At 43.3% G+C, this 16,749-nt stretch overlaps 1 protein-coding gene and 1 non-coding gene across 2 annotated transcripts in view; one reads left to right on the forward strand and one right to left on the reverse strand.

Annotated features, from left to right (window-relative positions):
• Positions 1–5,036: 5,036 nt before the first annotated feature.
• On the forward strand, positions 5,037–5,109 carry Trnaa-cgc (transfer RNA alanine (anticodon CGC)). Its single transcript has one exon. It is a non-coding gene; the product is annotated as a tRNA-Ala (tRNA).
• Positions 5,110–15,251: 10,142 nt separating this feature from the next.
• The window catches only part of Prkch (protein kinase C eta), a 214,404-nt gene continuing 212,906 nt past the window's right edge, over positions 15,252–16,749 (reverse strand). The window contains exon 14 of the mRNA XM_046461187.1: positions 15,252–16,554. Coding sequence (XP_046317143.1) covers positions 16,408–16,554 — 147 coding nt within the window. The 3' untranslated portion in view covers positions 15,252–16,407. The remainder of the gene's footprint in view (positions 16,555–16,749) is intronic.

Here is a 16,749-nt window from a genome sequence, read left to right on the forward strand (position 1 = left end):
AAACAAAAGGTGGGGGGCTTCTGGCTTACTGTCTCCAGAAATAGACCCCCATAAGTTGATGGTCCCCCATGGAGAGATTCCGGGAAGTGGCAGTTCTGTTAGATCATGCCTGCCATCTCATGTTCCTGCCATTTCATATGCTGGTGGACGGTTCTTCATGGAACTTGAAAGGATTAAGTTTTCAGCTCTAAACTTTGTCTCTTGGTGAAGACTGTTGCCAGAAATCTATTTGTTAAGTATTTATTTGTTGAGATGTTATCTGAGGTACTATATCCTGAACATTGTCCGGACAGCAAGAATCAGAGAGCAAAGTACTCTGGGTGGCATACAGACATGTAAGGCAGTCTTTGTCTTCAAGAAGCTTACAATCCTACAGGAAAGACAGGACATGGGTGTGTAAAATAGAATGAAAATGGTATAGGCCGGAAGTAGTGAGTAACTCGGTATCAGATTTAGCATGAATAGGATTTGTACTGAAATATCCCTTTCTCATATAGGTCTGAGCACCTTTCAGGAAGACAGTTCTGGACTGTAGCTATTAATACATGATCTTCTTCACAAAAGAGGTAGAGAGAATGCTGCTTGACTTAGTAGTGATAGAGTCTTTGTGCCAATAATATAAGCCCTTGATAGGAATTTGTGCTTAGTCCTCTCAATTATTTATGTGATGGCTTAAAACGGCAGGAACCAAGCGAGTCACAAGCCTGGACATGTGGATGAAAGGCATTTTCCATCTGGAGAGAGTCGCTGCACCTCTGCTTGAACACTAGAGGAGGAGTCTTGGAAGAAGCAGGTGAGGAAGGAGGACACAGAGTCTCCCTGGGGGAAGTGAGGAGGCCAGCCCCTGGTTTAAAACCTATGTGTGACTTTTTGGGCCTAACCACTGACAATCACAAAGGCTTTGCCTGGCCTGACTCATGGGAAAGCCACCTTCTCCACACCAGGGGAGAGACATAGTCAGTGTGTGACACACTCTGGAGGGAGCTGCTTATCGAGGTCTCAGGCCCTTCTGGCAGGGCATGCTCTTTATAGATAGGAAGAGGGAACCTGGAGGACACTTCCCTTCACTCAGCTCCCTCAACCCCAGGGTCCATGAAACTGCCCAAGCCTTTTTTCAGGGCTCTGTCCACAGTGAGATGCCCTGAGTCTATATTTACTCACTTGCCCCCAGATTCCTATGCTGTTCTAAGGGGGAAAGTGGGATAGGGCAGTGAGTGCCTGTGTTAGTTTTAGACTCTTGCTAATACTGTGGCAACAAGTGATTAAAGGCTTAACTCTTTCATTTTTGGCTTGTTCCTTTAAATGACTACTTCTTATTCCTGGAAGCTTGGTTCTCCCTCTCTCCCAGCTCAGCTGAGCTCCTGAGAAAGGCTCTGCCTTTAACTTACTGGAGGGAAGAACTCAAAGGACAGTCTCATTTCTGTTGGAGATGATGGCTCTCATTACCTGTGTTGCTATTTCATTTCTAGATTTTGACCTCTCTCCCTCTACCTCCTTGACACACACACTCTCTCTCTCTCTCTCTCTCTCTCTCTCTCTCTCTCTCTCTCTCTCTCACACACACACACACACACACACACACAGTAACTGACTGAGGATCAGGAGAAGCACAGAGCTACCCTTGGGGCTGGGTAGAGAGTCAGCAAGAAAGAAAGGAATAATGAGGCAGGTGCTAGTCACAGTCAAACTTACAAACTAAGGACTACCCAAACCTCAGAGACCCAGTTCTTCCCATCTTATTTATAGAGGAAAAGCCAGAGTGTGAGAGCTAAGTGACTTGGCCAGGATCACCCAACTAGAACCAGGTCCTGACCCTCAGGCTGGAGATCTGATAAATTACCAGGCTGCCTCCTTGAATCTTCTTTCTGCTTTCCTGCTGTAGCTCCTGTGCAGAGTTGTGCCCCTGGGGACCTGGGGTTGCACTGAGCCCTCACCCAGTTAGTACACTCCTGAGTCTGCAGCCTGACTTGAGAAAAGTGACAGCAGGACCCTTCAGACTTGAGCTCCCATCAGAATCACCTAGAGTCAGTTAAAATGGACTTGCTCTCCCCACTGTAGAGTTTCTGATTCAGTGGAGGTCTGACAATCTGCATTTCTAACAAATTTCCAGGTGTGGACTAGACTATAAACAACCAAAAAATAAAAATGGCAGAGAGAGGAAGAATGGACTCTAAGTAAAGGCAGATAGAAGAAAGGATTGGTTAGGGATGATATTATTTATTAGGGCAGGAAATGAGCTCCAGGGGCTGGTCTTTGGGGAGGTTCTCCTCTTCCCTTTACGTTCATCCACCTTGACCTTTGGCTGATTTAGAAGATTCCCAGTAGTATTTAAGTTCTCTGCTGTATTGAGGGCAGGTGCTCTGACCTATAGGTGAGATCACTTATGGGTCTCCTATAGAGAGACTATCACTTGCAGAGGAGCTGACACTTGGAAGTTCCCAGAGTTGGCTCCCCTCTTAACACTTCCCATCTCTTCTTCCCTGTTCAGATAACTGCTGGTCATATAGCTGTTTGCCTCCCTCCCATGGGGCTGGGGGTTCCTGTCCTAAAAAACTTGAGGATAAAGAGTCTTGGGAGGACAGTTGTGGAGATCTCACACAGGCCCAGGAAGGCCAAGGACGCTGACACCCAGCGAAAAGTAAGGGAGTGGGCAATATAACAATAGAATTGGGGTGGATTACAAACTGCACAGCTCACATTCATTGACTGAGCTCATCTTTCAAGGCCCTGGTTCTCCTGAATCATCAGTGAACATGAACTTGTGCTCACAGTCATTGGGGATGAATGTGGGTCACTGAGATCTAAACTGGTATTTAAAAGCATCAGCATTGAGTTGAGCCAGACAGAGGAGAGGGAAAGAGAAGAAAAAGAAATTAAGCTTATTCTCTGAACTGGAGGTGAAGACCCAGAAGCTGGTGTGAAAGAACCCACCTCTCTAAATTTATTCACTGTTTAATCAACTTCAGTTGGCTGTGAGAAAATTGAGACACAGATGCTGTGTCCAGTGGCCCAAAGCTGTTCCAGGGGCAGCAGCAACCTTGAGAGGAACCCAGAGTTGGGCAAGGAAAAGGCAAAAAGTGGGAATGTTCTACCTAAAACTGAGGCACCAGAATGCTCTGGATATCTGGAGCTATGGACCCACTACCTTTCCCCAAGATTGTTCCAGCTCCCTAGTCACCCACTGAGGCACCCCCTTGACCTCAGAACAGATGGTCCTCATGCCCAAGCAGCCATCTGGCCACAGGACTCACTGCCAACCTTGGGTGAAATTCTAAGACCCTACTGGCTCTGCAGGTAAGAGACTGGCAATGTTATAAGGCAAACACAAGTCATGCCATCCAGCATGTAGAGATTTTTATCTAGTTTTATTGCTGCCAACTCCAGACTAGACAATCAGAAAATGTGCCTGATTACCTATATCAAAAGCATAAAAATATTTCCAAGAGACCCAAGGGCCTAAAGTCCTCTCATCTCTTTCCTTTCCCTTTATCCCTGGGAGTGGGTAGAGAACCTGCATGGAGTCCCCTTTTCAGTCTCTTCCCACAAGGCCTGTACGTGGCTGATGGGGATTGCTCTGCCTGGATGGGTGAGGCCTTGGACAGGCTTCCTAAAGCCACAAGGAAGACGGGGCTCTGACTCACCACCAGCTGCTTCCTGGAATCACAGTGCCAGGCTGGCAATGAACGGTATTTTTCCAAGGTGATCCAGAGCTGTTACAACATTCCTGCTTTACCCCCATCAGGCATTACTGTAAATCAAACCAGAAAGTTAGCCAAACCATGAATTCCTGAGCAGTCAAACACGAGATTCCAGATGAAGCATTTCCAACATGCCTCAATATCTCTCTTGGATCCTGGGATGCAGTGACATCCTCTGTATATCCTCAGTCTGGCCCTTGCATCTGTCTGGAAGTCTCTAGAATCATGTGGAAGCTGATGTTGAGGCCCCAAGTCAGCCAGAAAGTGCAGGCTTGGGCAGATTGCCCTAACAGGATGGTCAGCTGAGGAAGCAGCAGAGCCTTGATCTTCTGTGACCCTGCATTTCACAAAGATGCTTTCTCTGATCCTACCCAGCTCTAAGGCTGACCTGAGACAGAAGGCTACCATGTCCCATATTGGTGTGTCTCGGCTTTTTTTTTTCAGAAAGAAGGCAGTGGTTTGGAAGTGTGCCTGCTTGACCCTGGTATCTACTTCTTTCCTTGACATATAGGACACTCCGACTCTCTGCTACCTTTGAAGTGTAGTGGCTTTTATTCAGAGTGGAAATTCCAATGGGTAGCCTAGGTAGTGTGCAGAGGGGTGAGGAGAAATTCTGGATTTTTCATGTTTTTCTTCTGAGACAAACTGTGTTGAGAATCCCCTGCAACCTACAAAAAAATCCTTGGTTCTACTTTCCTCATTTCTTCTTGGCAAATGGAAAGCTAATGAAGGTCAGGGTGACCGGTGAATAAAGCAGATAGAGCCAAGAAACAGGGTCCAGCTCTCAAAAGCAGTAACTGAACTCCCCTCTTGTCTAGAATGAACTAGAAAATGACTTCTCTCTCCCTCCTTCCATGACTGATGGCTTATGGCATCTTTAGATGGAAAAATGCTAAGTTAAAGGAACTTACTTTTAAAACGAATTACTCAGTGATGTTAATATACTGTGATTTGTACTGAGAGGAGTTTACAGGTTGTCTTTTTTTTTAATCCTCATCACAATCTTGACATGGGTATTAGTATTAATAAAAATCTCAAATCTGGGCTGGAAATGTGGCTCAAGTGGTAGAGCGCTCGCCTGGCATGCGTGCAGCCCAGGTTCGATCCTTAGTACCACATACAAACAAAAAGATGTTGTGTCTGCCAAAAGCTAAAAAATAAATACTAAAATTCTCTCTCTCTCTCTCTCTCTAAAAAAAAAAAAACCTTAAATCTGAAATGCTCCCCCAAACATAACTGGTTGCCAATATGAGGCTACAGTAGAAAATTCCATATCTGACCTCATGTGACAGGTCACAGTCAAAATGCAGGCACATGAAAAATACTATACAAAGGGGCTGGGGTTGTGGCTCAGTGGTAGAGCACTCGCCTCGCAAGTGAGAGACCCTGGGTTCAATCCTCAGCACCACATAAAAATAAATAAACAAAATAAAGATATTGTGTCCATGTATAACTAAAAAATATTTTTAAAAATTACTAAGCAAAATTATCTTCAGACTAACATATGTAAGATGGATACAAAACATAAATGAATTTCATGTTTAGACTTAGGTCTTATCCCCAAGATATATCATTATATACATGCAAGTAATCCAAAATTGGAAAAAATCCCAAAACCCAGAACACTTCTTGTCCCAAGCATTTTGGATAAGGGAAACTCAACTTGTATTGCCCTGTAATAGATGAAAAGAGCAAGGATTGAGAGAGTTTAACAACTAACTAGTCCCTGGTGAATGAGTGATCCAGGGGTGTTCTCTTTTTCTGTCTCTGGAGGTTGTTATCTGCATTTGCGCCAAGGGAAGGAGCTTAGTTCACTAAATGCACCGTGGACATTATCTCAGTTGACCCTCACACTCCCCTGTGATGTAGTTAATCATTTGATTTTCATTATTATCACCATTTTACAAATAAGGAAACTGAAGTTCCTTGATGTTTTGATATCCACCTATTTCCTCTGCCAGTGGCAACAGCTGGTAGAGCAGAGCCAGACTGAATCTAGTTCTGCCTAGCTCCAAAGACTATAATTTCTTACTATTTCACTGTTCTCAGAGGTGTGCTGGCAAGCTTCCTAAAAGAACAAAACAATCACAATAATGAAAGTTCTGTTTTTTAGCACTTGCCCATTTCCATAGTTTAAATATTTCCACCACAACCAATTTTTAATCTACCATTGTGAGCTCATTGAATAATAACTTGGGAGAAGTGTGTACAATTGGTTCTCATGAGTCAGTATGAGCCAGTTACAGTGAACAACTAGATAATGGGGCAAGTGCTTATATCCAGCCTTTGATGTTAAAAAACATGTTTCCCCACAACCCTCCAAAAGATCTTGCTCCTAATACATATCTCCCCAAACAGATCTTCACACCAGAGTTCTGCATTGGTAGGAAGGGTGCTTAGTTCTTGTTCCTAGAAGGCAGAACCAGCATGACAAAGAACAAACTAATAGAGAAGAACTTCAAGGGTTTCCTAATGCTCACAAGATGCTAATTCTACAAACAGAAGACCTGAAGGAATTTTATCATTCTGCATGATGGTGGGCCAAGAAAACCTTTACTGTTTGATCTCTTTGCCTTCTGAGCTACTGTGTATTTTGTACACATTTGCTGAGCCCATTGGCAATGATGGGCCCAGATTCATCACTATGTGTTAGAATGAAAGCAGCAGGGGTCTGGGCATGTGGCCAGTCGAAACATTAGGATATGCCAACTCCAGGCCTGCCCCTATAGGCCAAGGGAAGCAGTGCAGTTGTGGTGTGTTAGAGTCTGTAAACAAGTCTGGGTGGCGCCTGGCAAAATGCCAGAGGGAGTGGTTTGTGAAGTAACACAGCGAGCCATTAAGTGTGGAGATTTCTTATTGGTTGACTGATGTATCTAGTTTATGCTAATTAAGACAAGCTGTGTGGAATGTATAAATACCGCTCCTGTCCTGCAATAAACGGCTCCTACTCCTGCTGTATCAATCTACACAAGTTCTTCGTCACCCCCCCCCCCCCCCCCCCCCCCGTTATTTTGCTGCGGCCGGACTTCGCAGTGGTGTGCTTGCTAAGCCCATTCCGATTGGCATGCTAGCTTCTCTCAGAGGAGGCCTCTTGTCCATCATTCCCACTCAGGGTTGTAGACCAAAAATGTCCAGTGATGGTACACTGCTTTCTTCTGAAGGAAGTCTGTTATACTTTTGGATACCTTTTTCAAAAAGTTCATTTTTATGTGAAAACCAATTCTATAACCTCTGTTGCAGCTTGACAAGCCCAAGCCCAACTTAATTCTGGGGTCATATATTACTAGATTAGTCCCTCTTCACAGGGTAGACACAGCAGTTAGCATGGACCAGTGTGTTAGTCAGTTTTCTGTTGCTGTGACAAATGCCTGAGATAAACCTACTTTTAGGACAGAAAGGTTTATTTTGGCTCATGTTTCACAAAATAAGTCCATAGTCAATTGATCTGGTTGTTTCTTTGGGCCTGTGGCATCATAGTACATCATGGTGGGAACACATGGCAGAAAAAATTATTCACCTAATGAAAGCTGAGAAGCAAGTGAGACAGGAAGGAACTGAGGTTCCATTATCCCCTTCAAAGACACAACACCCCCCATGCCTAACTTCCTTTCAATAGGCTCCGCCTCATAAGGTTCCACCACTTCCCAATAGGGTCACATTGGGGACCAAGCCTTCAACACAAGGGGTTTTAGAGGACATTCAAGATCCAAAGTATGGCAACCAGGTTATGCTGCAGGGACAAACAATGGCACAGTCTCAGCAACATTCAACGACCATAATACAAATGATAACAATTATTTCTTACTTATTCAAAATGTCTGTCAAGTGTTAGCTGGGGGTTCAGGCTGTCAAAACCCAATCACCATATCTTATCATTGCCACTCAGTGGGGGGAAAAGCATCTCTTATCATCAGCACTGAAAAATTCCACCTTGTGCTATCATACACGATTCTGCCCTTAATTTGTTGACCAGAGCTGGAAACATTTGGAGACCAGTCTTAATGATCACCTCAAAGCTTTTCACAAACAGATGGTCCCAACTTAACCCTTCAACATACTATTTTTTACTTTAAGATGGTAGGAAAGGAATACACAGTCAGTAGAAAATGCACTTGGAATTTTGATCTTCTTCCAGGCCTGCAATGTGTGGTTCTATACTCTCATGTGATGCTGGCCAGTGGCAATGGGCCATAGCTCCCAGTCAGTCACACCACCATGAAGAGAAACAGGAGACACTCTATAGTGAACTGGGTTGTATGCCAGGATGTCAGGTGGCTTAGATGCATCAAATGCACTTTGGAATTATGATGTTTTCAACTTTTAATGGGCTTGTCAGGGAGTAACCCACCCTAAGTTGAAGTGTATCTGTCTTTGAAGGTGCTCATGATGTGGACCTGCTGTCTCCTGAGCACACCACCAGTTAGTGACTCACTTGCCATGTTACACGGGCTTTATGCTCCCTCATCAGTTCATTCTTTTCTAAACACCATCAAGCTTTGTAGCTCTCCACAGTGATGTCTAAAGTCAAATCCAGTTTTCCAGGCATAGTCTAACCAAGACCAAGTTAAGTGGGGCCCCTCATCTGACGCACCAGGCTTATAACTCTGGAGCCTAATATTGCATTTTTAATTTTTTTTTTTGGTGGCCACAGCATCCTGTTATATACTCATGAGACTCTAAGCTCTAGGATGGTGGGGACTATGGCTGTTTTCACACTCTGTGATTTACCCATCACTTGCAAATAGATCTAATAGGTATTTGTTGGATGGATAATATATTCAGTGTGTTCTCTCTACCTCTGCCTAATTTTTTTTACTCATGCTGAGAAGACTTATTGCCTTTATCTGGTCTTGATATAATTAACTTTTTCATACCCCAAGAACAGCTTTGTGTTTATTTATTACCTTTTTTTTTTCTTTTTCCATCATAGAACATAACCTGAACCTGGGTCTAAAAAAGTTAATTTTATCAGGGCAAGATGGAGGCAACCGTCTGTATAAGGTTGCCTTTCCACAGAGTTAATTTGGGTACCAAATGTAAATTATATGAACACAGGGATTTGGGGTGTTTTTTTTTCATTCTAGTGATTCCAACAACCAGAAGATGCCTGGAACATAGTGTGTGCTCAGTAAATATTAGCTTAATGAATAAAGGAATCTTCTAACTCATTTGTGCAATTGAAAAACAAAAGTAGTATTTTGTTCCATTGTTTGATTTTTTGCATTTAGTCATGATGTGGAAGCTTTGAAAAGCAAGATTAAAGAAGATTTGAGATTTGTCTGCTAATCCAAGGGGAGCAGGAGTTATCCAGGGTTGCAGAACCTCCACTCTAGGCTGATATTAATCTATTAATTGCCACACTTTCATATCATTGTTTCTTGAATCCTGCTTGGTCACAAGTAAATGAGACCTCCTCATGCACATTGCTAAAGTTCAACTATGCAAAACCTATCACCTATTCTTGATCAATCAGTCTAGTAACCATCAAAGAAAGAATGAGGTTAGCTTTTCAAGACTTGTTCTTTACAAACCCCTCTACTTGTCAACATCACTTCCAGGGATTCTAAATTAGTGCTTAAATAATTCCATTCTACAATTTTGCCTGAATGATTTATATCATCTCTTTATCTACCTTGGGCCACTACTCATTTTATCAATGAGTATTGTATCCAGATCACCTGGAAGATCATTCTCTTTGAGAAAAAAAAAAAAAAAAGAGCTGATTCCTGACTCCTCTTTTGTCCTTTAGTGTTCTATTATCAGTTGCTACAAGGAGGCTTATATTTCTTGTGATCTTCTTGTGTGAATCTTAACTTCAAAATTCCCTTTTCTTTTCCATGTGTGAATAGCACGAGACATAGGGAAGGCAACCAGGTGTGAGACACTGGTGAATACATGTGACTATGGGGACTAGTGATGTGTGAGTCTACGGGAAACCTTGGGACTGAGAGAGCATGCAGAGGGTGTATTGGTGAGCTAGGGTATGAAGGGAGCCCAGAAAGGAATAGGGAGGAAATTCAAGTGACAGAAGTTTTGCATATGGTAGGAATAGTGTGGGTTAGCATCTATCGATGGAGGCTGACTAGCCACATCCCTCTGCTCACTTTTAGTCAAAAGAGCACAAGGCTGGAAGAACTTGAGGTTATCCAGGTTATTTCTGGCACTGTCAAGTCAAATGACAACTCTCCTTGTTTTCTAATTTGAAATGTCTCCAAAGAAGATTCCTGACTCACCCTCTGCAACCCACTTGAATGTCTGACTATGCTTGGTGCCTACACAATCTTCACTTTGTCTAGCCTAAATTCTTCTAGCTGTGGTCCAAGCTCTTAAAAGAATGAACCCTCTGTGGAGTAAGAACTGCCTTGGTGGTATGAGAAAGGCAGCCCTTGGTGACCTGGAAGGGCTACTACAAGGGGACAGGAGTGCTGTGGCTGCTTTCAGTAAGAGTACACAGGACTATGGAGGCTCTTGTTTTATTGGAAACTTCTTAACAGATAGCTTGATCTAGGAGGGAATGATCCTTGGCTCTATGATTGACTTCCAACTCTTGGGCCTGCCAGGACTTGTTGAACACCCGGGGCCTGTGCCTTTGGTCTCTGCACTGGCTCACAGGTATGTTGAGTGCCTCTGGGTATCCAGTAGGTGCTAAGGCAGGGATTTGGTCCTTGTGCTAGTTGGTCAGAAGTGAATTAAATGCACCTTCATGTCAAATCCAGTAGAACAAGAGAATCCTGAAAGGATGGAGAGAAAAGCCATTTAAAGAAAACATGATATTTCTTGGCCTCTCTTTTTTTAGGATGAGAAGTAGTTTCAACCTTTAGATGGATTCTGTATGCCATTCTGGTCAGGATGAGTTCAAAACATCTTAGGAGACATTTTTACCAAGTCTCCTGCAGAAGCTGTGCAATTAATTAGAAAACTCAATTTCCTCCAAGCTGGTTTCAGCATCGGCATCTCCTGAGATGGACAGTGTGAGGAACATGGGCATCCCCCTGGCCCATTTTCTGGTGGACATCACCAGCAATGTTTCCTTAGTCCTCTGTGGAGTAAATGATAGCAGCAATAGCTGACACTGCTTGAGCAAATGTTTACATCCTGGCCCTATATAGTAAATACTTGACATAATAGTATCACAGCCTATCCCTGCAGGATTCAGACAAGGCAGGCAGCTACTAGTCTCACTTCCGTTTCACAAATGAGTGCACTGACATTGGGGAAATGGCCCTTTTTCTCATGAACATACAGTAAGCTGGATTTAGCACAAAAGTCTGCACCTCGATCAGGCCAGTCTTCTTAACCTGGGGCTTGCTCTCCTAGGCCATTCTGAGCTGGAGCAAGAGCTGCCACAGGGTGATGTTACAGTTACTGAGAAAAGTGGTTGTCATTCCTGGGCTCTGAAAAAGCCTATAAAATAAATGTAGAGATTTTATGTCATTTTGACAGTTAGAAAACAGACTGTATAACAGGTTTGACTCTGAAAACCAAATGGTGGAAGGCAAGAGTACAGAACCAGCTGATTGCATTGGGGAATGAAGAGTGAGAAGTGGGGAGGAGGAGGGAGAGAACAACTGATGAGGGAGTGGAGGTGAGGCAGGAACAGGCTGAAGCCAAGGGTGGCACCCTTAGTTTTGGTTCCAATTCAACACAGGAAGAAAAAGAGACTACAAAGCCCTGTTTATAGCTTGCTGAGGCCCGCCCTGTCCAACCTGAAATTCAGTTCAGAGGAACATATGACCACAGGGCTCATTTCCACTGCAATGTCTAAGGTCGGATCTGAGCCTTATCTTCAGATGACGTACAATGAGAAGTTACAGGACTCAGTGTGCCTCTGAGCCAGGGGCAATTTCAGTGGGTCTGTCTGGTTGGTTGGTTTGAGTCAACATGCCAGATAAAATAACCAAGATGACCAAGTCTGGGAATAAAGAAAAGAGAAAGCTGGATTTACGATGTTGGTCTGTGAAACGGTCAAGGCCAAGTCTGTGGCTGGAATATTTTCAAGGCATTGTGTATCCAATTAAGATCAATATATGACAAATGGTGTGTTTTTATTTTCTTGTCTTTGCAACCAAGTCACATTAGTTCCGTAGTAGCAGCACAGTTGCCAAGGTAGCTCTGAGCCTTGTGCCTTCTTCCCAATGCTGCACTGAGCCAGGGAGTGGGTCGCCAGGAATTACTGAAGCATGAAGAGGCCACTAGCAGGGGTGAGGAAAGGCTTGGAAACCCCACCAAGGCTCAGAGGTTACCTTAGGGGTCCAGATGGGGTATATGGGATCCAGTGTGACCCAGACCATTTCCTCTTCCTCTGGGAGGGAGGTCGAAGTCCGAATTGCATTATCCTGGCCTGTGCCAGTTCTTTGAAAAAGGTTGGCAGCACCCACTGGGTCCTTGATATGCAAAACATGCGAGTCACTGCTGATATGTGGGTCTACATAGAGGATGACTAACACTGTCCTGCCCGGCTGGCAGCTCCCTGCTCACCACAGATTACACCCTTTTAATAGTTCTCAAAACCCTACAAAGGTGGGAAACATAGAAATAGCTTTAATTGAAGAACCTCACTAATTTGGGCTAAAAGTAGGGACTTGGGAACTAAATTGCCTGGTCTCGATTCAGGACCTGTTGCTTTAGTTGTGTGACTTTGGACAAATTACTTAGTTTCCTTGTGTCTCAGTTTTCCTATCTATGCAATGAAGATGAGTGTACCCAACACATGGGCATAGTATTGAAGTATTTAGAACAAGGCCTTACATCTAATAAACACAATAAGTGTTAGCTATAATTAATTGAGAACATCATTAGCAGTCAAAGGCTACTAGTTCAAAGAAAATGATTTGGAGTTCTATTTTTCAACTCTTAAGACCACAAGCTAGTGTGGGATAGCCTGGGAGAATGGGGAGAGATGGTATAGGGGTGAGGATTGGCTGGGTGGGGGAGAGGAGGTTGATAATAAGGATGGAGGGTGTCTCAAGATTCCTTACCCATGCCAGGCACGGTGGCTCATGCCTGTAATCCCAGCAGCTTGGGAGGCTGAGGCAGGAGGATCGTGAGTTCAAAATCAGCCTCAGCAATGGCACGGCACTACGCACTCAGTGAGACCCTGTCTCTACATAAAATACAAATTAGGGCTGAGGATGTGGCTCAATGGTTGAGTGTCCTGAGTTCAATCCCTTATACTTCTCATCCCCCCCCCCCCAAAAAAAAAGAGATTCCTTATCCAAGAGGCTATAGTCCTAAGGGAGTGAAGGGTCACAATGTGATCTCATCTTAGCCTCCTCACTGCCTGCTGAACTCAGGGCCTGGCATCCCAACAGACTCAGTACCTGCTGACCAAATGGCTTGCTGCCAGTTCATAGCAGGCTGCTCCAGGAAGTATGGGCAGGGCATCTTGTGATCTCAAGGGAGAGCAAGGTTTAGGAAAACTGTAGGAAGCAGAACTCTACTCAGGAATTGGAGATATTTTGAGTTTTAGGTAAATATTTTGTGCATCCTCTCTCCTTACATATAAAAAAAGGAAGAGAAAGAAGGACCAGAAACCCTATCATAGCAAAATCACTAGCTGTGGGCTAATCTGATGGGTCTGGAATGATCTCAAATGAATAGACTTAACTCCAACTGGAGGACCTAGGAGGCAGGCTTGAGAACTGACTATGGTTACTCCTCAAAGAGAACATTTAGGGTCCTGTGCATGGCTATGAAAATGAATTTTGTAAGCAATAAAGGATGCATGCTTTATTTTCCAGAGTGGAACAAACTAGACCAAGAAGCCAATCAATACCACAGAGCAAAAGAAGACCTGGAGCTGCCAAGTAGCTATGAAAGCTGAACAAGCCCCAAAGTCAGAATGATTCCTTCCTTTCCCAGAGGCTTGTTGGATTAGAACTTGCAGATTTAGACTCTAGATCTGGATCCACACCTTACCAAGTCTGAGACCTTTGGGAAGCAAAGTAACTCAACTTCTCTGAGCCTCCCTTTTTTCTCATGTGTAAGATGTACTGCAGTATTCAGATTATCAATAGTGGAAATGGTAGGAGAATGTGGAATTACAAAGGTCACAGCTCTGCCTAGGTTCACAGGTTGTCTCTAAACTGCTTAGAGCTAAATAAATCTACAGGGAGGCTTCTTGTTGCTATTCATTCAAAGGTAATTTTTCACCCTGAAGGAGAAGGAGAAGAAGAAGGAGGAGGAGAAGGAGAAGGAGAAGGAAGAGAAGAAGGAGAAGGAGGAGAAGGAGAAGGAGAAGAAGGAGAAGGAGGAGAAGGAGGAGAAGGAGGAGAAGGAGACGGAGACAGAGTCGGAGAAGGGGAAGGGGAAGAGGAAGAAGAAGAAGAAGAAGAACCACCTATAACACACCATCAGTACTGGTCGGATATTTCTCAGCTGCTCCATAATTCCCCCATCCAGAAATCCCATCACTTATATCTGTGGAGAGAGGATGTGTAGGATATTTACCTAAAATGCATGTAGTTAGAATGAAGTCATGTTCTGAAAACAGTATGGAGATTCCTCAGAAAACCTGGAATGGACCCACCACTTGATCCAGCTATCCCACTCCTTGGTTTATACCCAAAAGACGTAAAATCAGTATATTACAGTGATGAAGCCAAATCAATGTTTATAGCAGCTCAATTCACAATAACTAAACTACGGAACCAAAACTAGGTGTCCTTCAGTAGATGAATGGATAAAGAAAACGTCACACACACACACTGAAATGTTACTCAGCCTTAAAGAAGAATGAAATTATGGCATTTATCAGAAATGGATGGAGCTGGATAATATCATGCTAAGTTAAAGAAGCCAATCCCAAAAAACCAAAGGCTGAATGTTTTCTCTGATATGTGGATGTTAATTCATATTAAGTGGGAAGGCTCTAGGGAAGAATAGAGTTACTTTAGATTAGGTAGAGGACAGTGAAGGGAGAAAAGAGAGTATGGGGGTAGGAAGGATAGTAGAATGAATCAAATATAATTATCCTATGTACATATATGACTGCATGATCAGTGTGATTCTATATCATGTACAAAGAGAAGAATGAGAAATTATACTTCATTTATGTATGATGTGTCAAAGTGCATAAGTGCATTCTACTGTCATGTATAACTAATTAGAACAAATCAAAAAATGTGAGAAGAGGTGATGTGTGTTCCTCTGAGGAGAGGTAGTTAAGCAGCAAGCACCTCCTCCATCTCTCTCTTCCCTTGCTCTGGTGATGTTGGGAGCTATGCTTGCCAGATGGCATGGTTAGAAGATGGAACAGGGCTGTTGAACTCTACATGGATGAGAAATAAACTTTATGACTAGCCACTGAGATTTCAAGGGTTAGCCTGTTGCAGCAATAAATGCAGTCATTGCCCTGATTCAGAACAGAAGTAATAGTCAGTAAAGGATAGGCCACGTCCATTTCAGGGTCATACAGAAGAAGCATGTGTCAGCCTTTCTTCTCAGAAATTTGCCTTAAGCAAGAGTTCTATCCATTATGCTCAAAGTTTTTATTTTGATTGGTAATCTACTCTCTGAGTGGGGGCAAAACAAATCTTTTTTGACAAAAACAAATTTCTTTTGCTACAAAATGCGTTTATTTCCAGACAGATAAAATTCTCCAACTGCATAAGTGGTTATACAATATAAGGTCCATCTTTGCTAGAGACCCTGTTTACAAGATCCATTTCTGATTATCAAACTGTATGTCAAACAAACTTCTTTGTCTCTTAAAACATAATTAAATAAACTGCTAATGCATAAGCCATACATCTGGTCACTGACGTGACTGGCGTGCAATTCTTCACTGTTGAGTCCGGAGTGATATTGATGTGATCAGGTTCCACAGGTCAGTAGGCAGCAGGCATCTGAGGTTGGCCTGCTAACCCTGCTGTTGGGGCAGGGACCCTTCTTTGAAGAAGAGGGTCATGTGCAGACAAAAAAGTATGACATATGTACTGTGGAGAGGCATTTCACAGAATGCAATCACCGTTCAGGTAAATTAGTGGAACCCAGAGTGAACAGAAGCTTCACGAAGGCAAATCTACTGCTTACGCTACTGTGGATCATGGCACCTTTTCACTGGAAACTCAATAAATATCTAATAAATGAAAGTAAGGGTAAGCGAATACGCTGTGACAGTTGTCTTGGGGCCCAACATTGGGCTTTTCATTGAGAGTTTCACGGATGCCCATTTTCTTTTTTTTTTCCTCAGAGTGAATTGTTCTGTTTGGAAAGCTGCTCATTTCCTTGAAAAGACCTTTCGATCCTTCACTAGCATTAGAGTCTTCCTGCAGACTGCAATCTTAGGGGCTGGGCAGCTTAAAGAAAAGTACAGAGTGGTCCACAGAAAGTCTCCATTTGTCTTTTGAAGTAAAAAGCCTCTTTGGCTCAGAATTTCTAGGACCTAGTTTATTTCTTCATTACTTCTCACCTTTTGGGTCATGTTAACATCCCAAGCCTCAAACAGCCTCGGAAACTCACCGGCCGAGTGGAACAATCTCATCATAAAATCTCATTTCAGTATCAACTACCTCCAGAACCACAGTTCCCTCGGGACTTGAGATAGTTGCTCTGTTGAAGTTCTGTCCTTCACAGAGTTGTGAACATTCGCTTCTTGAAGGTAAGCTTGGTGTTCTAAGGCGGATGCTGGGGAGTCCCCACAAAGGATATTCCTGGAAAGTGTCTGTTTCCCTTTTGATTCTCACACCATCTCTCTTTCCCCATAGGGCTAAGGTTGCAATTCTGGAGACACATAGGAAAAGTTTCTAAACTCATCCTGATTAATCATAGGCAGGTGTCCCTCATCGATGGGAGTTAAAATTGGCTCTTCTTTTATGAAGTCAGGGTCAAAATTACTGACATCCTCTCGGGATTTCTGTCAAAAAAGGAAACAAGGGTCAGATTTTATGCACTTGAGGCTTGCTCATCTTGCATGGGACTCAGCCCATTCCAGCAAGTTTGGAGAATTGCTCTGCAGCTTGTTCAGGAGCATTATTTACAGTTATGATCATTATGATTAGACAGTGCTTTATAGCAATTCCACTGCATTGTGTATTATTATGGCATTTGG

Source organism: Marmota monax, unplaced genomic scaffold (genome assembly GCF_021218885.2).
Source record: "Marmota monax isolate L192 unplaced genomic scaffold, Marmota_monax_Labrador192_F-V1.1 WCK01_AAM20220418_F8-fsc00001, whole genome shotgun sequence".
Taxonomy (NCBI): domain Eukaryota; kingdom Metazoa; phylum Chordata; class Mammalia; order Rodentia; family Sciuridae; genus Marmota; species Marmota monax.